We start from the raw sequence: 25,502 nt of genomic DNA, 5'->3' as shown, positions 1-25,502 counted from the left end.
AACATATCTAGGTCTTTAGATTTACCAGAAAGCTGTATGACTCATGGAATGTGTACAGACTACATTGGACAAAAATAAGGAATTTCCATCAGTGTACATTACTGACACCTCATGGACAATATACATTCCAAAAGTAATTTAGAATTTAAAATAAGTACCATATATTTAATTCTTATCATATGCTACTTTTAAGCATGCTTATTTAGATTCTCACTCTATAATAGAGCTACAATTATAACTCCTGATTTAAGGATGAGGATCCTGAAGTAAAGACAAATAAATTTATCAGTGAAATGTTGTTGTAATTAGTGAGCCTAAACTAAAGCTCAGGCGACCTGATGTTGGTTCATACTATTTATACACTGCTACTTTTTCTGCCAATTAATGAGTAACAAGTGTTAATTAGACCTACAGAAACAAAATGATGCTCATAACAGGATGAATAACTAATATATGAATGCATTTATTAAGATAAAAATAAAAATTATAAAATTATTTCTAAGGATAAATACTAAATACAGATATACACTATCATTACTAGATATAGTCCTGACAGTTGTTAGTTTATATACAATCTATTGTTATTCAAAGCAATCGAAAAGCATGAAGTTAACAAGTTGTATAGTAATACAAAACAAATTTTAATATTATTCCATATTTGAAAAAAAAGGCAAAATTAGATATATTCCAAAAAAGTATAATCAATATCTTCAAAATGCTGTTACACACACACACACACACACACACACACACACACACGGAGTACTCTTCATCACAATAGATTAGAAAGTTATGAAGAGATTTCTCAATAGGTAGTTATTTCTAAAGAAATTATAAACAAATTCAGTCCTGATAAGAGCAAAATGTGGATAGATATAATGCCAAAAACAAAATGTAAATGCTAACTTTATCATTAGGGAAAGAAAGAGAAAAAGAAACCAGTTATTTTAATTCAGGAAGGACAATGTGCTTAAATGTATACCTTGACCTGGTAAAACTGTCCTATGTGTTGTATTTGTTTTTGACCCATGTTTTTAATCTGTATATATGATAATTAATATTATAAATTCTTATAAGATAAATAAATCAATCTGAAGCTGTAGAATAAAAGGGGATTCAGGGAAGAGAAAAATAGAATAGAAATATGTTATGTACCCGCTTCCCACAATGAATTAATTGTCATGTGCTGCAAACACGTCCTAATAAAAGTAAAAAAAAATAAACTTTGCAATGCTTGGTCAAAGAGTTTTTTTCCCATACATGTGCGATAGCATAATTTTAAAATGTCCCTTCTATAAAGGGGGAAACAGACATTGAAATCTAGAGACCTAATCCATAAGTTAAATTTGCAGGGGATCAAGACAAGGAAAGACAGGGAAGAGAAAAGAGCAATCAAGATGTGTCCCAGGCATGCACCACCACCACGGACAGAGAAGAGACATTAATATACCACAAATATGTCCTAATACCACAAAATTACAGAAACAAAGAGCCTAGCTTGCACCAGTAAGCTATGTTTATTAAATTATGTTTATTTACTTAAAAAAAACAACTTGACTTGTTTGAAAGTCTACTTTAAATCATATTAATATCCAGACAGATATATTGTAAAAGTCACAGTGCTCTAAAACCATGTTTCTGATATGCTGGTGGCCTAGGGAAGATAGTTTGGAAATCTGGGGTGTTGGTATTTCCTACACACAATAGTCACCTGCTGTCTAACCTGAACTTTCTCTAGTTTTATGCAGAGGAATAATGAGCATAGAACATGTGCTTTAATTCTCTAAAAATATACCGATAAGTAAGCAGAGGTCAAGTGTTTGACATGTTGCTGAGCTCTCATAAGGGATAATAAAATTCACAAATTTGTAGCCTTCTAAAACAATAAAAGCAAAAGTTTTAAAAAAAACTCGTCACTGTCAATAAAATATTACAACAAATATTGTTAATTTTATCACTAACAAAGTGATATAATTATAAACTAGCCCTGCGTACTATCTATGCTACTACATCTTTTTAAAAAGATGTTCAAAGTTAATTTAAAGGCTATATAAAAAGATTAAAACATCTGTTTTTATTCTTTACTAAATGAAATCCTCAAGAAAATAATAGACGGCTTCATCTGATAGGAAAATTGCACTTCCACTTTAAAAAATACTACAAGGTTTTGGAATGTGAAATTCTTTTATGATCTTTTATTGAATTTGTAAGGCAAAAATTATTGTAAATAGAAGTCGAAGTGTTAATTATAGAAATATTAGAGGAAATCGAAATAAGACCTGAGTGAATTTATGTTGAGTAGAGGATTTCAAATAATTCTCTTTCTAAGGAATGAAAATTTGAAATTGGTAAGAGTTGATCTGGGTAAGAAGCTTTTTTCTAGCACTCTTCTTAGAGTAAGGACATCCTCTAGCTTTGCAGACAATATTTTACTAACCAGGAAATGATTATAACACTAAATCATCAGTTATGAATGCTTTTATTTTTTTTTTTTTTTTTTTTTTGGTCTTTTTTGAGACAGGGTCTTACTATGCAGTTCATGCTGGCCTTGAGCTCACTTTGTAGCCCAGGCTGGTCTCGCATTCCCAATGATCCTCCTGCCTCAGCCTCCTGAGTGCTGGGATTACAGGTGTGCGCCATCACGCCCAGCAATATGAATGCTTTTAAAATGTGTAATCGTTTTTCTATTTCACATTTGAAATTTGTTGGGCAGGTTTTTATACTATGGTTAAACTCTCACATTTTTATTGAAATTATTGGATCAAATTAAAATATTAGGTTTTAACGCAACAGTGCCCCTTCATGCTTATTATCGGAATAATATTTTTTCTCTGCTTCTAAATCAGACTGAAAGGGATAAATTCCTGCAACACAGAAGTATGCAGCTCATTCATAACCATATTGCTCTGAGATCTACTTAAATGGAGAAAAAATGGCCAGTATATAATTAGATTTTGAGAAAGACAGAGATAGGATTTTGATTTATTTTGCATATATGTATTCTAACCCCAAATATTAGAAAAGAGGATTTAGTGACTTCTGAAAATTAAGGTCTTGATAAGGTGAAATTATTGAATCCTTATTACTATATCCCAATACTGAGATACTTGTTTGCTTTAAATAAAAACCTTTAGTTGCTTTAGAAGTTTCATGAAAAATTGTAAATATATACCTTTTATAACCAAAAGGACAGAGAAACCTCTGGGAATCACCAGAGAGGTTACAGAAATAATATACAATGAAAAATTCATGCTTTTTTTCCACACTGACATAAAAACACAATGCAAAGAGAAAAATCATAATGAGAGAAAGAAAATGAAAAGTGTACCGTTACACAAGGACGTCCTAAAAGGATCATAAACCTCTAGCTGGAGAGCACAAAGCAAGATAAGAGTGTCCATCTAGGAGTCCTTGGAGTTTTCAAGAGCATAAACTGGCCAGTGAAACAAATTTTGAAAAATGAGACTCAATAATTAATACCGTGGAGTTTGAAAGTTGTTTAGAAAGTACAAACACACTATATAAAAGAAGGTGAATTTAGCAAACTCATTCTTACAAGAGGGTACATTTAAATATTCAGCAATCTGAGAAAATATTGTTAAAGAATAAAATTGAAAGATGAAGTCCAGTCCTTAAGGATAGGTACGATATTTTTTGAGCCAGGAAGCTGGATTTGAAATTGCTGTGGCTGGTCATATGGAGGGAAGGGATGACTTCTCTCAAATGTTCTTAATATTTTTCAAAAGTCAGTTCTCACGATACCTGAGCCAGTTTTCACCTGCAGAAGTAGTACTACAACTTTACTTTGTAGCCTACAAAATGTCTTCTACATAAATAAACAGAGGTGTGTAACAAGAGGGAAATAAATTTTTTAAGATGGTAAGAAGGAGGATTTTAGAAAAACTTTAAACGTCATGGCAATTTATTTCCAAAAGTCACGTTTAAACCTCCTAAAGTTGACACACACTGATATGACAGGCATCTCATCACTCACACTTTTTTTTATTGGATCTTCATACCTGTGTGTGTAGCTGTGGCAGTCAGGGTTGAATGTCAACTACATTGGCTTTGCAATGCTCCTAGGGATTCATGGACCTAACTGGCGGTGCATAGGTGCGGACTTGAAGTCTATGCCAGGATACTTCTTCTGGCACTTTTCCCTTCTTCTGCTAACAACCAGGCATCTTTGGCCCAGCACCATGTCTGTATTTCCACCATGATGTTTTACTCTGAAGCTGGCAAACCATGAATTTAATCTCCTTCAAAGGCAGCCAGACTAAGTCTTTCTTCCTTTAAGCTGCGGTGTTGGCTACTATGTCCAACGATGAGAAAACTGACTAACACAATAATATCTTTCTGCGTTCTTTTTTTTTTTGGTTTTTCTCCAGTACCGGGAACCGAACTCACGACCTTGCGCTTGCCAGGCAGGCGCTTTTGCCGCTGAGCTAAATCCCCAGCCTCTCTTTCTGCGTTCTGTTGTATGCATCGATTTTTACTTATTTTAAACTTGATTAAAAATAAGGACCTTAATATGAGAGCATCTCTCTCCTCAAAAGGACAGAGGGATGGCAAAAGGACTAATGTTAGGTAGTTTTAGATGTTCAATGATTAATATACTCAATAGAGGATATTGTAAATTATATTTGATGTGAAAATATGAAGACCATGAATGAGCCCATATATTATTTCTTATGATGAGATTCTTCTTTTATTTTATTTTAAAATGCAGTGTTTTAGTTTTGTTAATCTCTTCACTTATTGCAATCCTTCTTTCTGTAGACCTGAGGATCAAACCCAGTGCATACGGGGCAAGCACTGCACTGCTCATGCCTCCCCCCATGCATTATGAAGAGGACTCCTTTAAAGTTATGCTTAATTCAAGCTCAGCTTGAATCAGCACTCCTCCGAAAAGTTTATTCATAGTGTGGCAGGTACCTTTAGGTGTTCCTAACACAATTTACTATACTGACTCTGTAGAAGACAAGATTTTATAATGTTTGTTTCAGTTCTCCTTATTTAGCCACTTCTGAAATGTAACTTTAATCACAACGAGACTTCCAGAACATTTACCTGTGAGTTACACACTCATTCCCTCAATAATGTGACAACTGATCAAGTGACATCTCAGCACATTCCACATTTCAGTGTTTTCAAGCAAATGGGAACAACATGCCATTTGCCTAAAGCATTTAGAGCACAATCACTAAAATGAAAGAGTTGAAACTTTCCATGTCCAGTTCACTCACAATCCTTCATTTTAGAAATATCTGCTGCATGAGATTGCCTGAAATATTAGGTGCCTCAAAGGGGAGTGAAGGCTTGGTATCTCATTGCACTGCTTTCAGTGACTTAGACACTAACAAAGATGGGCAACTTTGTAGAATGTGCACTATGCAGGTTGCCTGATTATTTGCTATTGACTAGTAAGAAGACATGACATTTGGCTTGGGTAAGAGATAATTGATTTTATGACTAATTCATGACATTGGATGATAGATTCATTACATTGGATCTCCTGGTTCGATTCAGTTTAAGTAGCACTTGTAGGAATGCCATAGACCCTAATCCTAACCCTAACCCTAACCCTAACCCTAACCCTAACCCTAAACTTAACCCTAAACCTAACCCTAAACCTAACCCTAAACCTAACCCTACAGATTGGCTACATAAAATAGACAAATGATGGAAAAGACAACATCTATCAAAATATAATACTATTTCTTTGGAGAATATAAATTGACATAGAAAATAATCTCAAGGCAGATATTTAAATGAAAAAGTACATAATGAACTGTGTAAACCTAAGTTTGCCAAAATAAAATTTAAAAACCAAAGTAAAACATTAAAAGTTTGTGTGTGGTAAGAGGTCACACTTAATTTTTCTTCTCTTTTTAACTTTTTTCTTACTTAAAATTTAAAGTGCTAGAATAAACTTCATTTTGTGACATTTAGGAAACATTTTGTAACATAGGGCATTATAAAAACCAAGTAGCTACTGGGAGAATGGTTAGCAACTAACTAAAATCTAAATAAGAATACAAAACTACAAGTTGGATGATTACTACAAAAACTAATACTCGCGTATGGGTAGCGAATAGTAAGTGTAATTGGTTTCTGAGTCCCCTTCATTTTTTACATCTCTTTCTCTCCCTCTCTACCTCCCTGCTATCTCACTAATTCCATTAGCTGTTCGCTAAAATACGCTGTTGGGACACGATCTCAGTAGCAATTTTGGTAACTTTTTTAAAAGAAGTTAGGTTGGCACTTATGTTTCTCACACATTGTACATCTTTTAAGGATTAATAGAACCATCTTAACTAATAAAGCCTCAAATACCTCAAGCGATTCTTCCATCATGCAGAGATGACTAATCAATAAGTCATATTTGTTAGATCTTGCACCATAAAAAAACCTCAGCTTTAATAATAAGGTTTGTATACGTATGAAAAGTTACAAATGGGTTTGTGGTAATACTTGTGTCTCTCAGATTTTTTGGCCAAAAGGAAGCTTAGCTTTCCACAACAGCCCAACCCCCACAAAAAGAACAAACAATGACTTTCAAAAAAATTACTCAGGAGAACAACAAAGAAGCAGCAGAAATCCTGTTCAGCACAGAAACGCACACAGAGGGCTCACACAGAAAACTAAAGGAAATAACTTGTCTCCTAAACTTCATTCCCTGTTTGGGATCAACTTAAAATCAAGAAGGACTTCCTCCTGCAGGAAATAGGCCAGCAAGAGGACCCCAGCAGCTTCCATCTGCTGCAGACACCTCCAGTCTTCACCACTGCAGGTTCCTGCAGTCCTTAGAGGCTCTGTGAGCAGTTGGAACTTGCTAGAGCTCACAAGCTCAGCCAGCTCCAGAGAAGAAGCTGAAATTCTGTGCCACCCTGGTGTCAGCTGCCATGGTGTGTACCATCTTGGAAGTGCAATCTTTGCTAAATTCTGTTCTTTGGAGGCTTTGCTCCTACTGTATTGTGCCCGTCTGAGCAGAGATATTGCTCTGCCCTACCCTTAGGGAGAACTTACCACATAGAGTATCTATTCTTGAATCCAGTCACTAGTGTATCCTCCCCTTAAGGCAAAATTGAAATGGTACCTCACTCATTAGAGATCCAGAAACTGGATGTGCTAGAAGAGTCACCCAGCAAGACAGCTGAGGTAGCATCTACTCAGGGAGCGTTCCTGAGTAGCTCATGCCTCTAGCACACTAGAGCAGTCAGACTTCTTGACCCAGAGAAAATGCTGTGCTCCACCCTTCATGGACTTGAAGCCTCTAGAACAGCACCCCCACCACTACATGCTAACAGTAGCACAGTAACGTAACTCTCCCATTTTCTGGTGGCTCCAAAGCTTTGGCACACTGGAGCATTTCTAGCTCCCAGAGCCATAGCTGACAAAACAGTCCATAGACAGGTACGTGGACTTTTTATTAACTCCTATACCCTCACTTTCTGAGACTGAACATTGTGGCAACTTATGTAAGAGCTTTTGCTGACTTATGTCACTCTGCCTTCCAGAACAAATAACCGCAACACTCCACCTATGTGAAACTGGACCAACACCCCGCCCCCGTGGTACAAAATCGTAAGGCACCTGACTCTGCGCAGTGTAGTCATTACTGTCAAAGCCACCACTGAATCCTGTCATTCCTGGGACCTTGCTGGTCTTGTCACTGATCTCACAGAATCAGCACTGTTGCCATGAAGCAATATCACAGAGGCCAGAGTCCCCACTGCCTAGAACCGCATGCACTGTTGGTTCCAGATCCTAAACTGCAACTTTGGCCCTCTCACTGGGGTGTAAGCTCCCAGAGACATACCAGTGCATACCCTGAACCCCAGAACCATAAGCACAGCTATATCCCCGGTCCCTGGGCCTGAGCTGCTGAGGTATTCCCCAAAGCAATAGACCCCAGCTTAGCTGGAGAAATGCATTCACTTGTGCCCTAGAGAAAGAGGCTGTGCCTTAATCTTCAGGTGCTAACAATAGTTTTGCAAGACTCTGAGTCCACAAAGTCAGCTCCATGTCTGCTATAAACACCTGGGCCTGGATTTCAATGCTATCGTGGGTGCCTCTGAGCCATGCTGTGCTCATCTTCAAGACAGGACCCCACAGCCGGGAATCTCCACTTGTGGAATACGAAAATTGAAGGATGCCTGAAGTCCTTGTTCGCATGTACATGGCCACTGTCACTGCATCCCCTCCTGTAGCCTTGTCCTCTGCGGTCCTTGTGATCATCACTGACACTGATCAGGGGAAGAAGCTGCCTGAAGACAGCACCACAGCTCACAGATGAAGCCAAAGTCACTATCCGCTGTCTCATCAGCATGATGATCCTCGGATGAGGTGACAATATTTTCTTTGTATCTTCCCTAAGAAAAACTAAGACATTTATCATCACATACCTGAAATGCTCCTTTTGTGTTTCTAAAACTTTCTCCAATCAAAGAGACTTTGTAAGCAGACCAGGACTATAATCTATGCAAACGTATGCTTTGTGAGGTACTGGGAAGGGACAAACTAGTGTTATCCTTAGAAGCTACCTTTCTGCTTGCATATTTGGTCAGCCGAGTGTTGGAATGCTGGTGATTAAATAGAACAAACAAAGTTGAAGATGTCAGCACTACATACTTTTATCTATAAAATCCCCTTCCTGCAGTAACCTACTGTTGAGCAATTCAGCTTACTGGCTTCCAGGGCTTTTGTTGAGTAAAAACGTTTTGTGGAATTTCTGAGCAGCCCTGTTGGACTCATACACACTTCTTGTGGCTCTTCCCTCTTGAGTAGATTATCAGTAACTCTCCGCTTTCCAGTTATTGCCTCAGAAAATTTGTCTCTCACAAGTCATCTCCAGGGTTTGTTTGTTTATATGCTTTTCCTCTCTGAAATTATCCATAGTCTAGAACACCTGAACCACACACTCTATGAGAGCCATACTATGAAATTTGGAACCAAATTCAGGGACAAAAGAGACATGAAAAACTAAGGAACCTTGATTCCACCAAAGGAACACAAGAATTTTGTAATGGCTGAACCCAATGAAATGTATAATTTATTAATGCCTAAAAATATAAAATAATGAGTTTAAGGAAAGTCAGTAAGATTTAGAAAAATGTACACACAAATAGAAAATTCAGTGAAATCAAGGAAAGAATTTATGAAATAGAAACTCTAAACAAGATCATTATGAAAATAACCAAGCATTTACTATGGAATTGAAGAATTCAGTCAATGAGATAGAAAACAAAATTGAGATTCAGTGGCAGAGTAAGTCAAACAGAAGGACAAATCTGATCGTGAGAAGAGCTATTTTAAAATATCATGTAAGAGCTGGGGAAATAAAGAGAATGAAGGCAAACTACAGGACTTTGAGACACAAGTGAACAATATCACATTTTAGTAGCTAAAGATGAAGTGACAAGCAAGGGGACATAAATATTATTTAATAAAGTAATTCTTGAAAACATTCCATGTCTTTAGGGAGGTATAAACATCCAGATCAATGAAGCTTAAATATTCCCAAATTTACTAAATAGGATGCAGTCCTCTCTGAGACATGTTATTTTTGTTTGTTTTTGTTTTTCTCCAGTACTGGGAATCAAACTCATGCCCTCATGAGACATATTATTATCAAGCAGTCAAAAGTTAGAGTCAAAAAGAGAGTTTAAAAGTATCTAAACAGTATCAATTCAAAAACTTAAAAAAATACCACTATATTCTGAGCAAATTTTTCAACAAAAACTTTGCAGATTAAGAGAAAATGAGATAGTACTTTTACAAGGGAATATAAGGAAAAGAAAAAAGAAAAGAAAAAAAAAACTACTAGCCACAAATAGTATACATACCAGAGGTAACTTCTGAAAAGAAAGAAATAAAATAACTTACAATCAAACTATGAGGGAATTCCTTACTCCTTGTCAGACCTAGAACCTTGTTTACCAAGTTCTTCAAGAGGAAAAAAGAGATGATACTCATTGTCATGGATTTGTATGAGAGTGTAAAGTCTATTTATACAAATAGTCAAATACAAAACACCTCAATTATGTAATGGTGGTGTTTGCATCATATGTATCTCTAGAGTCAAGGTTAAAAATCCAAAAGGAAAAGTAATGAAAGCTACAACAAGTTATTAAGAAATATACAATAGAAAGAATGTAAATGATGGAATTAAAAACACAAATTATGTGCTCAAGGGGAATACAATCCCACAGTTTTTATCTGAAATGGAATTTTATTATCTGCTTAAAATGGTAGATTATACCTGTAAGGTTTTTATTTATATGGCTCATTGTAATCACACACAGAAAAAATCCACAACAGACATACAAATGATAAAGAGAAAGGAAGCAATGCTTAGTGATACAGAAAACTATCAATTTACTGGACACCAGCAAGGGAGAACATAACAAAGGGAGCTACAGGGCAACTGAAAAACAAAATGGAATTTGTAAGTCTTCAACAATCAATAATGTTGATTACCAGTTAGCAATATTAGTAATATTAAACATAAATCAATAAAGATCTCAAAAAATTGAGTAGTTGAGACTAGATAAAAGATACAAAATTTTATAGTAGACAATGAATTTTTAGGAACATATATAATAAGAAAGTAAAAGGGTGGGAAAGATACTCCATGCACCTGATAAACAAAAGAGCAGATGTGAAAATATGTGTCTCTTATAAAATATAGTTCAAGTTACATTGTGTCACAAGATACAAAGAACATCCTTACTTAATATTCAGAACTAATGTATCAAGAGGACACAACAGTTATAAAGACATGAACACCAGAAATTGGGGCACCTAAGTACATGAATAAAATATCAATTGGTATAAAAAGGAAGTAATAACAATGCAATAGTAATAATAAGAATTTTAAATGCGCCACTTTCAAAATGTGATCAATCAATTAAGCATAAAGTTAAGAAGGAAATACTGGACTTGAATCGCATCTTTGATCAAATGGACTTCATGATCCTACATGGGACTCTCCATATTATATCAATACACTACATTTTTTCTTTATTGTTCACCCAAGGTGGAACATATTAGGCCTAAAATAAGCTGTCACCAATTTAAGACTGAATTCGTATCTGATGTCATTTCAGACCACAGTGGTATAAAACTAGATAGCAATATAACAGGAGAAATCTTGTAAAATTCACCAATATTTGGAAATTAAACAATATTTTCTCAAGTAGCTAATGAAGCAAAGGAAAAAAGTTGAAAATTATCTTTAAACAAAGCTAAAAGACACCACAACATATTGAAAACCTATGAGATAGAAGAATAGTAATTATAAGGGAGAAGTCTACAGAAATAAATGCCTATTTCGAACAAGATCCCAAAGAAATAGTGTATCAATTTGCTTCAAGGAACTAGAAAAATAAGTCAAAATAAATCCAACATTAGTAGAAAGAATGACATAATAAAATTTCAACACAAATTAATCAAGAAAACATAAAATAAAAAACCCTAAGCTTTTAAAAACAATAAAAACCAACAAACTCTTGGGTAGTTTAACTATGAAAGGAAAGTATTCAAATCAATGAAAAAAAGTGAATAAATTATAACAGACTTCAGAAATAAAAAGGAGTATAATGAACTATTCTTAACTATTATGCCAAAGAATTGGATAGCCTAATGGGAACAAATATATTCCCTTAAAAAAAAGTACAAATTCACAAGATTGAAGCAAGTATAACCACAGAAATAACAAACGTTTTGTAGAAATACTAATGAAGACTATTCAAAAGGAATAGCTCATCACCAGACTGCTTCATGGATGAATTATAACAAGTAATCAGAAAATAAACAAATAGAACTAATAAAAATACTCCTTCAAAATATAAGGATAGAGTGAATACTTCCAAACCTATTTATGAGCTAGAAACACCTTGATATTTAAGGCAGACAACATACCACAAGCAAAGAAAACTGCAAACTGCAGGCTAAGTTATCTGAAGCGTATGGATGCAAAATACCTTAACAAATGTTAGCAAATCAAACATAATTATGCATTAAGTAATATATAATAATATTTCATCTAAAAGGACTACAAGTCATGACCAAGTAGGATGTACCCCAGGCATGCAAGTCTGATTCAATATATGGTAAACAGTGGGATTCTTCACATCAACAGAATAAAATATTAAAAACCACATGATGAATTCAACTGATACCAAAAAAGCATTTTAGAATATCTAACATCTTTTTGACAAAAATTTTCAATTTCTGTTATAGAAGGAAAGTCCTTCAATAATAAAAGCAGCCTATAAAAAAATTCAAAGATAATTTTACAACGTATAGATGAATACTGAAAGCTTTCTAGCTAAAATCTGATATAAAGCAAGGATGCCCATTTAGCCATTTCTGTTCAACATAGTACTGCAAGTACTATTAAGAAAGTCAGGTCAGAAAAAGAAACAAAAGGCATTAAATCAGAAAAGAAGTAAAATTATATTGTCTTCATATCATACAATCCTACCAGGAAAAAAACCCCAAAGATTCCAAAGAAAACCGTACTAGAATCAATAAACAAACTTAGTAAAATTGCAGCATACAACATCAACATATACAAATCAGTAGTATTTTTATACCTAAATATTGACCTAACTGAAAAAGAAATCAAGAAAATAAATCAATTTATGATAGCTTCAAAAATCAGTTGGAATACTTGGGATTTAAGTTAGTTAAGGAGGTAAAAGAACTTTACACTAAACACTGTAAAAGATGATGAAAGAAATGAAAGAAGACATATTTAACTGGGGAGATATAGTATGTATCAGAAAATTTAATATTTGAAAAAATGTCCATATTACCAAGACAAGACACAGACAGAATTCAACCCCTTAGCAAAGTCTAATGGCATTCTTCATGATACAATAAGTATTCTCTTAAAATTGAGAATGAATCATAAATCACCTGAAAAGGCATAATTCTGAATGACAAAAAGCAATTTAGAAGCATTGCATTGTATTACCTGTTTTAAAACTATATCACAAAGCTATCACTATCAAAACAGTATGTACGGGTATGAAAACAGAAGCATAGAACAATGGCATAAAATAGAAAGCCCAGAAAACATGCATAGTCATGAATTTTTGACAAGGGCAGCAAGAGGATGAAATGAAGAAGGGATTATCCCTCCAGTAACTGGCAAAAGAAAACTGGGATTTCTACATGCAAAAGAGGAAAATTGGATATTTACTGATATCATAGACAGATCAACAAAAATAGATCAGAGAACTAAATGTAAGGAAAGAAAGTCTAAAACTCCTAAAAGAGAACATGGGAAAAATAACATTTTCCTGGATGATATTTCCTGGTACTATTTCAAAAGCTCAGGCCACAAAGGCAAAATAAATACACAAGATTACGTAAAACTAAAACATTTCTGCATAGCAAATGAAGCAAAGAAGAAAATAAAAAGGGAAGCTATGGATTGGGAACAAACATTTGTACAAAACATATCTCATAAGTGGGTAGCACAAAAAACATTAAAAGGAAGTCAAATAACTCAGTAGAAAAACAGTGCCATTAAAAAATGGGCAAAAATGGATGAAATTGGTGGTTATTATGTTAAGTGAAATAAGCCAGACACACAAAGACAAATAATACATGTATCCTGCATTTGTAGAAACTAAAACGCTGACCTTCCTGAAGAATGGAATGGAGCCATGGAGCCTGGAAAGTGGGATGGGCCCAGGAAGGGAAGGGCAAGGCCAAGTTCGAAAGTGCATCAGCACAGCACAGTGAGAGCGGAGGAGTTAGTTCCGCTGTGTCAGTAGCACAGTGAAGTAATATTTCGTTGACACAACCTATGATGTATTTCAAAATGATGAGAAGATTCCCAACACAAAGTGATTAATGTTTGAAGAGATGGAAGAGCTTGCTACCTTACTTTGACCATTTCACATTGTATACTTGTTCTGAGTTACAGCAATATATTTCCTTAAGATGTAGAAATGTTATGTCTTCATTAAAAATATAGATAGAGGGCTGGGGATTTAGCTCAGTGGCACAGCGCCTGCCCCGCAAGCAGGAGGTAATGAGTTCAATTCCTGGTACTGGAAAAAAACAAAACAAAACAAAGAACAAACAAAAATATAGATAGAAAAATGGGGAAAAGTTCTGAATAGATATTTTTCCAGGGAAGACATACATATGGCCAACAGGTGTACCAAATAAAGATCAAAGTCAGTATCAGAGAAATACAACCCAAATCAACATACGTCCCTATCTCCCACCAGTAAGGATGACTATTATGAAAGAAAAACCACAAGAAAAAATATTAATGAGGCAGCACCAATGAGCAACTCGTGCATGTACTTAGAAGAAACCTAGATGGGTATAGGTGCTATGTAAAATACCATGAACATTTCTCAGGAAACTAAAGATAAATATTATCATATGACCCAGCTAGCCCTGTTCTGGACATATACCTAAAGGAACTACCGTTACTATCTATCAATGACATCTGCACATTCATGTACATTGTGACGTCATTCACAATACCCAGCATAGGGAGGCATTCTAATGATCTGTTGACAGAAAATGGATAGAGAAACTGTGTCACACATATACAATAGAATATGACTCAGCTCTAAAAAAAAATGAGGTCCTGCCATTAAGCACAGAAAAATAATTCTAGGGACAACTATATTAATAATGTCTTATTATGTTAATAAATGATATAATCTAGACACTAACAGAAGGATAGTACTTGATCTCTCTTATATGTAGAATGTGAAAAAAATTCAAAACTACAAATATACAGAAGTAGAGAAAAAGGCATAGGTTTACAGGAGTTGGTAGAGGGGAAATTGGGAAGATGTAGGAAGTAGGATACAAAGTAGCAAGCAAGAACAATAGATAGATCTAATGTATCACATAAGGATGGCAGGTAATAGAATTGTCCTGTTTGTGAAATTCTTGCTAAATTAATAGATTCTAGTTGCTCTTACTACAAAAACAACACTAAAATGGAAACTACGCTAAGTGATGAATGTGTTAGTCTATTGGTCCACAGTAAACCTTTCCCTATGTGTTCACCTTAAAATCATGTTATATACCTAAATATACACAATAAAATATAATTTAAAAATAAATTGTACATAGTCTTTATTCACATAATAGCAATGTAAAATGGCTTCAGACATCATTTAGAATTTTATAGAACTCTTGATTACTTGTTACTGTAAAAATCCTATGTGCTACACAGCAATATCATTGATAATTGATGTTGATAATTGATGTCAGTATAAATGATAATTGCATACTCTTTTATATACTCAGAGATATGGCCAAATCATGAAGTAAAAACAAATAAATATACCTTTTTATACTTATTTTTGTCTGTCTGCCTATCTAAATCTCTACCTTTTATCTTTTCTAATTTCCAGTATTATCCACATTTTCCCCTCATATTTAATTCAGAAAAAGTTAAACTAGTAAAAATGGAGTCTTAAATTTGGACTATCTTTATCAAATTTTTTAATTATTCACTGAACCTGCTGGCTACATCCTCTCTGTTTACTCCCTGACTGAGGAATTTCAGCAGGTGCTTGTTAACTTGAGCTTCTAGCAGAATGTCTGCACATTTTTCTATATTCTATGTTTTCTTTTATTTTTATCTGTATACTGTCTTTTCTTTAAATCACATTTTTTTTCATGAGGGAGCTATGAGCTCATAACTAATATTTGCTGAGGAAATGTCATTTTTTAATCCCTTTATTGATCATACCTTGAGAATCTTGCACATAATCTCATAAACTGAGAATGTTTTCTCTGCTCGGGTCCAGTCCCAGGTGGTCACCTTTAAAATAAGAGAAAATAATATTTCATTTGTTTTACAAAGTTCCTACCTCCTCTTGTTTCATTTTTATGATATACTACATGAGTAAAACTTATACATTGTATCTAGCTTTGTCTCCCAATTAATGAAGCTATTCTGACAAAGTTTCCTGTATACTGTTTAAACTTCTGTTCCAGGCAGTAGAACTGTCGTTTTTCAGCGAATATTTTCTGTTATATGCAAAAATTTCCATTTGCATAAAATTTTTGTGTGATTTAAATAATATATGTTTCCTATACATATAAATTATATATATACACACATATATATTCTGCATAATGTTCTTCATCTGCCATCAAACTCAGAAGAAACATGAGAAGTCAAACCTGGCTTCAATTTTTTTTTTTTTTTTTTGTTTTTGTTTTTGTTTTTGTTTTTTTTGGTTTTTCTCCGGTACCAGGAACCGAACTCATGACCTTGCGCTTGCCAGGCAGGTGCTTTGCCGCTGAGCTAAATCCCCAGCCCCTCTGGCTTCAATTTTTAAAAGCTGTGATTTCTATTGAGAAATCATTCCAAGACTCCTTATAATATGGTAAAGACCTTGACACTGAACAAGTTGGTCACGTATTTATGTTTGATATGTTAGTCCAATCAAGAAATTATTCAAAGTAGGAACATATTACAAGCTATAAACATTAAAGTTGTTTATGTCTTTCCTTTCCATAGTTTTAAAATCTGTGTAGATGTAGATTCAAAATAGCAAGTCAGACTTGGAATTCTGTTGGTGAATGGTTGGGCATTTAGTGTTTATATTTATGTAATGTTTATTGGGTCTACTGTTCAGTAAGGTCAATGTTTCCAAAAGCAAGACTTTAGGTGTAGTGCGTATCCACATACACTTGGTATAAATGCCCATGATTACAGTGTAGAATATAGAAGATTATCAATGATATCACTGATGTGATTTACTGCCATGGGCACAACGCAGATCAACATACTGTGTCAGCCATAAATGATAGCTCACAGACAGTATTTCCGATATTTGCCAAGGATAGGACCTGATAATGTAAACATTTAACACAATGGCAGTTTCATTAAGTTGAGATAGATTTCATACTAACTGGGAAGATGTGGTTATTGTGATGTATACTTATTGCTTGTAAAGAATAAATTAAATGTAAGTTGAAAACTTATTGCTAGTTCTAAAGTGACAAATTAAAAGTAGCTCTAAAAATCTTAATGACAATATAAAATTAATAATGTTATTCATTATGTCTAAAAAATCTTTAAAATCATTTACCCCATCCATATTCATTTCTTAATATACTATTTCTTCAATTTTTATTCAGTTAGCAAAATACGGTGAGAAAGCCTGAGAAGTTCTCTAAATTCTTGGCAGTGGCTTCGTGAGATTTTTAACAGCATTATCATTCGATGTGTTACTTTTCAGGGTCATGGTCTAAGCAGAAATGCTTGCCAAACTTTTCATTTGTTAAACATAAGAGAAACAAGGGCTGGGGATTTAGCTCAGCGGCACAGCGCCTGCCCGGCAAAAGCAAGGTCATGAGTTTGATTCCCGGTACCGGAAAAAAAACAAAAACAAAAAAGAAAGTAGGGAAATGATTAATGTACGAATGCATATGCTTGATAAGATACTTTAGAAATAGCGGGGCTGTTCTCTTTTTTTCTCCATAATTATCAAAATATACTGACAATATGTTATTTGGTATTACTCAATTGATATTCCTTTGTTGTGGCAAAATTGAAAAAAACAGTATGTTAGGAGAAAAGTACTCACTGGAGGTGCCAGGAACTTGTAAAGACATGAGCCTCTCAGGGCTAGAAACGTAGGAGTATACACTCGATCTTGAAGGGGGTCCTGCTCTCGCGCCTCGCACCAGCCCATGTACACTATCTGGAAGGAAATTGAACACACTTAACTGTCAGAGAAACTTACTTTAGGCATCTAGCATTTATTTTGCATACCTTGATATATTACAATCTCATTAAACTGTCAAATAAATATATGTAATAACTGAACCATACTTACTTTCAATAAGGGTAAAGTTCTCACAGAGTTCAAAATATGTTTCTCTTTGTGTTTATCAAGTGTTTATGCAATTCAACCCGACATGAATTATTTTTCCATGTTCTTACTATAAGATATGTATTTCTAATAGAATCAAAAGATTCATTATTTTCCCAATTACTGTCATTTAAGTATACAGAAATGCATTCTCAGTACAAAATATTTAGTTGTGCAAAAGAGACAGGTGAAAGGTATATCTTGTCAAAACACTGGAACAAAACCTCACATCTTCCCTGGCCCTGTCAGGGTAGGATAATAAACATCCTCTTTCTAATCACTGATCCCAGAATGAGTATAAAACATGTTCACCTTTTTGCATATCAAATGGGAAGGACAGCAACTCTTTCTATTATTTGACTGTCCAGGGGTTCAAACATGTGCATAAAAGTTTATTATGAGAATATGTTTCTGACAAAGTATTTGCATGACATTTCATTTCTATCTTGCCGCAACAATATGTGGGAAAATACTTTCCATCTTACATAATTTTACATTGGCTTTATCACTGCAAGACTTCTTTCTTCATCCAACACTTTGATTCTTATGCTATGACATTTGGTATCACCAATGGTGTGTTAAGGCATGTGACCAAATCCAGGTGGACTTAGCATCTTGTGCTTCTGCCATTACCATAAAAAATACAATCCAAATGTAGAATGAAGTGGATCAGATCAGATTCTAATCCATCACTTAGATATAATTGCCATGCAATCATTTCACCTGCACAGAAAATAAACCCCCCCCCATTTTTAAGGTGGTATACTAAGCATTATTATTGTCGTGACAGGTAACTAAAAACAATGCAAGAACTTGAAATAAATTTTTCCTCATTCACACATTCTATCTTCTTCCCAGCATATTTACTCTCTAAAATAATTGGATTGTTTGTCATTTCATTATGTTTGTGTATTAAAATAAGCCTCTAGGGAATAGTCATCGATTTAACAATCTAAGGCATAATGATATAAGCCAAAATGTTTAACAAATTAATCAAACTGAAAACAAGTAAGAATTGGAATTTGAACCAAAGTCTTTTGCTTTTAAAATTATTTTGTGTATTCTCTAATATCTGAGGTCGCTAATAAATACTTTGAAATTTGAACCTTAATGGAGCTATTCATAGGGAATTCAGTGATTAATATCATAATATAGAAGAACCAGCTACAATAATTAATTATTTTTGATTGCTTATATGGCCAAGTATACTTGATTAGAGTACATGATAGTTTTAAAGGAGTAAAATTGCTACTGGACCATCTCATTTAAAAAATGACTTAATTAAACATCTAAATATACATATAAAATGTGTAAAAATAATTGTCTTATACTTAAAGAAAGATATGATTAGTTTCTACTTCTAGTACTTCTATGCTGAGGAGTTCAGACAACTCACCAACTAAAACTGTCTTGGAAATTTGAGGAAAAATAATGTACTTAAAATGCTACATATTTTTAAAGGATTAAAGAATAAACTGGAAAATCCATGGCTGTATAGAATTAACAATGATTAATGTTCTTGTTTCTTTTCATGGTACTGGAAATTGAACCACACTGAGCTACATCCCCAGGAAGCCCCCCAAACTACATGCACACACACACACACACACACACACACACACGCACACACACACACACACACACACATTTATTTTTTGTTTTGTTTAGTTTTTTAATGTTGAAGTGGGGTCTAAGTTGCTAAATTGTCCAGGCTGAGGACAATATACTTGTGATCATTCAGAATGTTGGGATTACAGGCATCTGGCATGTGTCACAACACACAACTAACAAAGATTTATCTTGAATCTAAACCCTGGGCCAACTCTTACACTATGAACACTTTATATACAGAAATGCCACTTGAAGAATGAAGCTGTTTGGGCGAGCCTCTTAAACTGAGATCAGAATAGTAAATTCCAAAGTCCTCCAAGTTTGAAGGGCCAGTAAACATGTCATACTTTAAGATACTCTATGTCTTAACAAGAATACTGAGGCAGTATTCATCCAGCCCTTGCAAAGTTTGGGACCCAGGTTTAAGCAGTTCAGGTAGCCTAGAAAATACCGAATTTGAACTAGTCTTTGATGATAGTACATCACAGTTTTCCTAACTCCTGATTAGGAAATCCTCTAATATTCAGTATCTCAATCTATTTCGCTTTTTTTTTTATTTTAAAGAGAAAAGAAAACAAAATAACAGCCAAGACCAAAACAAAACAACATAAGAACAATAAAGAAGGTACAGAACTTCAAAATAAGGTGATAGGAAATTAACAATGGTTGTTATATTACATCTTGTTATCTTCAACGAAGTTGCCCAGATTACCAGATGTAAGAGTGCAAGATTGATCAAACAATTAAAGACAATAAAAATAATAAAAACATTATAAATGATAGTTTCACTCGGCATTCAACAATGGTTGTTATATTGCATATTTTTGTCTTCAAATTAGTTATTCTGTTTACCAGATATAATCATGCAAAGCTGGTCAAAAAAAAAAAGAAAAAATTAAGTATTAACTGTTCCTTTCAATAAACCAATAGATATCGTAGTACAATTATCCCAGCTATCCTTTAGTTTCATGAAAAGTTTCCAGGAACATAAAAAAGCAAAGGATATAAAAAAATAGATTATCAAGGAAACCAGGAGAAAAATATGAAGAACAAAAACAATAAATAAGCACATTACTAATATATACTTTGAAATTTGTATCTCAGTGGAGACGTTGACATTTATTGACTCACTCAGATACAGAATTTAATAGAAGTGGCAATGATTATACTAGTTTTTGTTTTAATAGAAGTCAGATGACTTTCAATATCTGTTTCTGAGTTGCTTTTCTTCTCATAACATGTTTCATTTGTTTCTCAAACTAAACTATTTCTATGACTATGAGAGAACTATTGTAATAGAATTTAAGTATGGTTACTCTATGCAAGAGGCTAACATAGAAGCTGGAAATCTTTTTGAGAGGACATCTGTGACAACAGATTACAAAATGCTCCAATTTGAATATTATATATATACTTATATATAAACCCTATGGATGGAGTCAACAAATTAGAAAACATGAAAGAAAAAGTAATCAACTGAAGAATGACTCAGGAAAAATTGCTGGAATAATGACTAAAAAGACAAATTGGAATTCTTCGGCAGAAGTATCAGAAGTTTGAGCCCACTCTGGGCTACTTAACCATGTAGAAAGATTATGTCTCAAAATAATTTTTAAAAAGGGTTTTGGTGGCTGTTTATGTAGCTCAAGTGAGGTAGAACAGTCCTCACTACTGGAAAAAATAGGCTTTTGAATCCTAAGTGGAGAGAAAAATATAGAAGATGTGTTTAAAGAGACAATGGGTAAGAGTTTTGTGAAATACCTAATATCTAAGTACTTTATGAATCTTCACAAAACCAAAGAATACAAAGACCATGCTGAAAAATAGAACTTTTAGAGGAACAATTGGATTGTTAATTCACTTCTCAAAAAAAGAAAAACAAGAAAGGTGATATCATAGAACATATACCTCAACAAAAGGAAACAAAATGATATTTAACCTAGAATTCTACTGTAGCAGTTATATTTTAAGATAAGCAGACATGTTTTAAGATAAAAGTCAGATTTTTATGTGTAGAATTAAAATGATAAAATCAGAATTGAAGAAACAGGTATAAAGGATACTTCCGAGAATGTTAAAAATGCAGTAGAGAAAGGGTATAAATGGCTCAAACTTTTGCATGGGTTTATTATTAATCACAATATAACAAAAAACAAAACTAAAGTAGGACATTGTTTTGGTGAAAGCAGTGCCAATCTTTTGCTCTGTATCACAAGACAACATGAACATTTACCTTTATATTTGAAAGCTCTATGTTACGCTTTTGGAAAAATGGCAATTTCTAAACCAATTTCTTTGTGAAAGAGAAAATAAGTCATGTACACCAAAACTTTTTAGAATAAGCACCCCTAACATTCTCAAGTTTTGGAGATGTCCTGAGAATTTCTAAAATGTGAGTATGCTTTTATTATTTGTCATGTTAGAAAATAAAAGTAGATATTTGAATCATACATTAATTCATTTAAAATAGTAACAAGATAAATATATCTTAATGTAAATGACATGTTTTATGATAAAACCCCTCAAAATGCTTTAAGAAAATGAGTGGCAATGATTATACTAGTTTTTGTTTTAACAGAAGTCAGATGACTTTCAGTATCTGTTTCTGAACTGCTTTTCTTCTCATACCATGTTTCATTTGTTTCTAGAACTGTAAACTATTTCTATGACTATGAGAGAAATACTTTAAAAAACAAACATTGACATTGTATAAAAATAATTTTGATTTTGCAGCACCCCTACAAGGATCTCCAAGTGTGCCTAAAACACTCTGTGGAACCAAAATGATACGGTAAAAAACGTTTGTCAATTCTGTGTCCTCTAAAATAATCATTTATTGAACATTAAAAGAAACCACTTTGGTAAGTGATAGAATAAATACATTCTGATAAATATGTGTACAATACACCAAAGGAATAAATAAGAAAATGAAAGAGAAATAGCAATCTTTATCCTGTCTTTATAAGGCACATCTAAATCATAAGAATACAGAAAGTTTATATTAAGAAGAATGGGAAAACTTGCACCAAACACAAGTGAAAATAAATCCAATGAAGTGTTTTCATAAGTAAATGGATGTAATTTGAGAATGAGACATTAAGTGAAATAAATCAGACATACAAGCTCAAGTATCCCATGGTCCCTCTTCTAAGAGAAAACTATGTATCCATATATCTATATCTATATGCATATGTATATCTGTATCTGTGGGGGGGGCAAAATAGAAGAAACAGAAATAAGAAGTTGGTAGAAATTTAAATACCTCCCCAAATTGCATGCTGCATTGTTTTAAGAACATTTCAGCATAAAGTAAAACTTTGAAATCCAAGTAACTTGTCTTGTGAGTGTTCCCTAAGATGAGCAAATATTTCTAATAAATAAACAAGCTATTTCTTGCAGTTACTAGTAGTACACAACATGATCACAACTGAGTCAGTGGTTCTTCACCTCCCTGCAGGACTGTGGGTGTTCCTTTCCTGTCAGAGGAGGAGAAGAAAGGGGAGGAGGAATCCCTCCTCTCAAGTGGGATTACAGAGATGCATAGAATGTGGGAAATAGTGCCAAAAATTTTGAGAGAACACCACCCAAATAAGGCGATAGCAGTGTGAGTGATGAATGTGTTTAATGACAGTGCAGTGTCATATTTCCACAAAGTCCTTCAGGAGGAGACCAAAGCGAGTGTCATTGGATAGGTTCCTTGCTAAAGGGACATGAAAAGAGAAAGATTCCATTGAGCCTATAGGGGGCAGTGGTTCTGTTAGCTATAGTGAAAGTCATCCTGCAGAGTAGCCCTCCTCCCTCTTGACTTTCTCTCACCAGCAAGGAAAGTTTTCAAAGATAAATATAGGTTCATTTATTTATTTTTCTTTATAATTTATATTTTCCTTATATTTTGGTATATTACAGTATTGTAGTCACCTTCATATAAATATTATGGGGTGGTGAATCACCTGAGTGTCCTCCATTATTCTTATAGGGGAATTTACTTTGATGTACAAGTGTTTTGGATTTCAAGCCTATTTCTAGAATGGATTACACTAGCAAACCATAGTTTTATTGTATATGCTAATTTGTTTCATCCACTAATAGTTTATTTTAGTTCATTAAAAAGAAAGGTTGTGTTATCTGCTTGTCTCTTTTTTGTAAGAATCTCTTTGATTTGATTTATGTATTGTACTGAATAACACTACTTTGAAGATAATGACATGAAGTGTAATAAATATCTCCAGTAAAAATACAGAAGTTATGATGTAGATATATAGTAAGAATCATTTATAGAAATTAAAAGGAATGATTCTGATATTTAAGTATCAAATCTACCAAGAAAAAGTAGTAAAGATTAGATTTTGTGCATCTGAAAACATCCTTTAAGACATAATTAAAAATCCAACAGAACAGTAAGAAAGGAATGGAAGAATGGATAATGAGAATAGGAGAGGTAAGCACAATTTGAACAAAATACAGGAAAAGTCACTATAGCATAAAATGTTTATGACCATCTAGTTATTAAAATCTGCTTAATTTCTTAAGCTGAAGACATTCCAACAAAAATGACTATGAATTATTTTCAAGTACACAGAAGACTAAAAAATGAATATACTTACTAAATTATATTACAGATTAACAATAAAGTAAATATCAAATAAGTTTTATCCAAATGGTATGCTTATTTTCTAAATAGAATTGGAGGCCAATAGTCACACAAGTATAATAATTTCCCCTTGCATAAGCATTTAAAAATTAAGTGATATACTTCCATAAGTCAAACGAGAAATAACAAATAATGTTAAAGATAGACTGAGCTAAAAAATAATGAAATATGACATATACAACTTAAGGGTATTGTTAGGATTTTGTAGCCTATCTGTATGCACTGATATGCCTGAAAAATCCAAAACTTAGGGATCTTGATCAAGAGTCTGAAATAGTTTGAACACAGTGAAGTAAACAAAGTAAAATAAACAGAGGAAATAGAAAATATAACATAGGCATTCCAGAAAACAAAAATAAAGATTTCTATAGGTATTAAGCTTACATTTCAAGAGATGCAAGCATTGTTAATATTCATGATATTGTAACCTATAGATATTATAGTAATATTAAAAATATCACAAACTATTTTCCAGTGAAATTTAAGATTTAAATAAAACATATTAGTATTTACAATACCACAGAATGGGAAGAAGATTCATGAAATGAATAATTCTGTCATTATTAAAGAAATGTAATTTGTAATGTCAAGTATTTCAAAGAAGAGAATTTGAGGATTTAGTGAGCAAATCACTTTGTGCTAACCACTTTCAATTTTTACTAATTGTTTAAAATAATTTAAACACTTTCAAAACCTTCCAGATGACAGAGTAAAGGCATCAACAGTCTCTAATTCAATGAGACCTTAGCAGCAGGCTGGCAAAGGTGTTCATTATGAAAAGGAAATGAGTGTTTCACTCACTTTAAATAGGAAAAAGGGCTAAATGGGTGAGTCAGACAAATGCGGTGAAACACCTGTATTTATAAGCACATTTCACAATATAAAAATTTCAAAAGATTAAGCTCATATTAAAGTCTCCAAAATGATTTAAAACTATTTAATGAATTTCAGCATGTCTTCACTATGGAGTGCTAAAGCCATTGTTAATTCCTGTCACCTTAGTCTTTTGTTGTTGTTGTTTTCTTGTTTTTTTGTTTTTTTCCGGTACCAGAAATCTAACTCAGGACGAGTTTGCCAGGCAGGCGCTGTGCCGCTGAGATAAATCCCCAGCCCCTATCACTCTGTTTTGAAATCCTGCATCTTTTTATTAATTGTTTTTGTGTTGTTTTGTTTTTGTCCTCATTGTTTTTATTTTGTCATTGTTTTTCTCTTTAAAATAAAAAGGAATATTTATTCTAAATAAGAATATTTATTCTAGGAATATTTTTAATTAAGGAATATTTATTCTAAATATATATATATATATAGAGAGAGAGAGAGAAAGAGAGAGAGAGAGAGAGAGAGAGAGAGAGAGA

General features: G+C 33.5%; 1 protein-coding gene across 3 annotated transcripts in view; it reads right to left on the bottom strand.

The window, feature by feature from the left end:
* Sntg1 (syntrophin, gamma 1) overlaps positions 1-25,502 on the bottom strand; it is a 741,266-nt gene that overhangs the window by 67,059 nt on the left and 648,705 nt on the right. For all 3 annotated transcript variants that reach the window (XM_005396048.2, XM_005396049.2, XM_005396050.2), the window contains 2 exons: positions 17,598-17,714; positions 15,749-15,820 (listed from right to left, as the gene is read on the bottom strand). In XM_005396048.2, the coding sequence (XP_005396105.1) occupies positions 15,749-15,820; positions 17,598-17,714 (189 nt within the window). The remainder of the gene's footprint in view (positions 1-15,748; positions 15,821-17,597; positions 17,715-25,502) is intronic.

Source organism: Chinchilla lanigera, unplaced genomic scaffold (assembly GCF_000276665.1).
Source record: "Chinchilla lanigera isolate Chin_1 unplaced genomic scaffold, ChiLan1.0 scaffold00053, whole genome shotgun sequence".
In the NCBI taxonomy this organism is placed as follows: domain Eukaryota; kingdom Metazoa; phylum Chordata; class Mammalia; order Rodentia; family Chinchillidae; genus Chinchilla; species Chinchilla lanigera.
The sequence above is the reverse complement of the archived record's forward strand: the minus strand, read 5'-3'. Positions and strand labels throughout refer to the sequence as shown.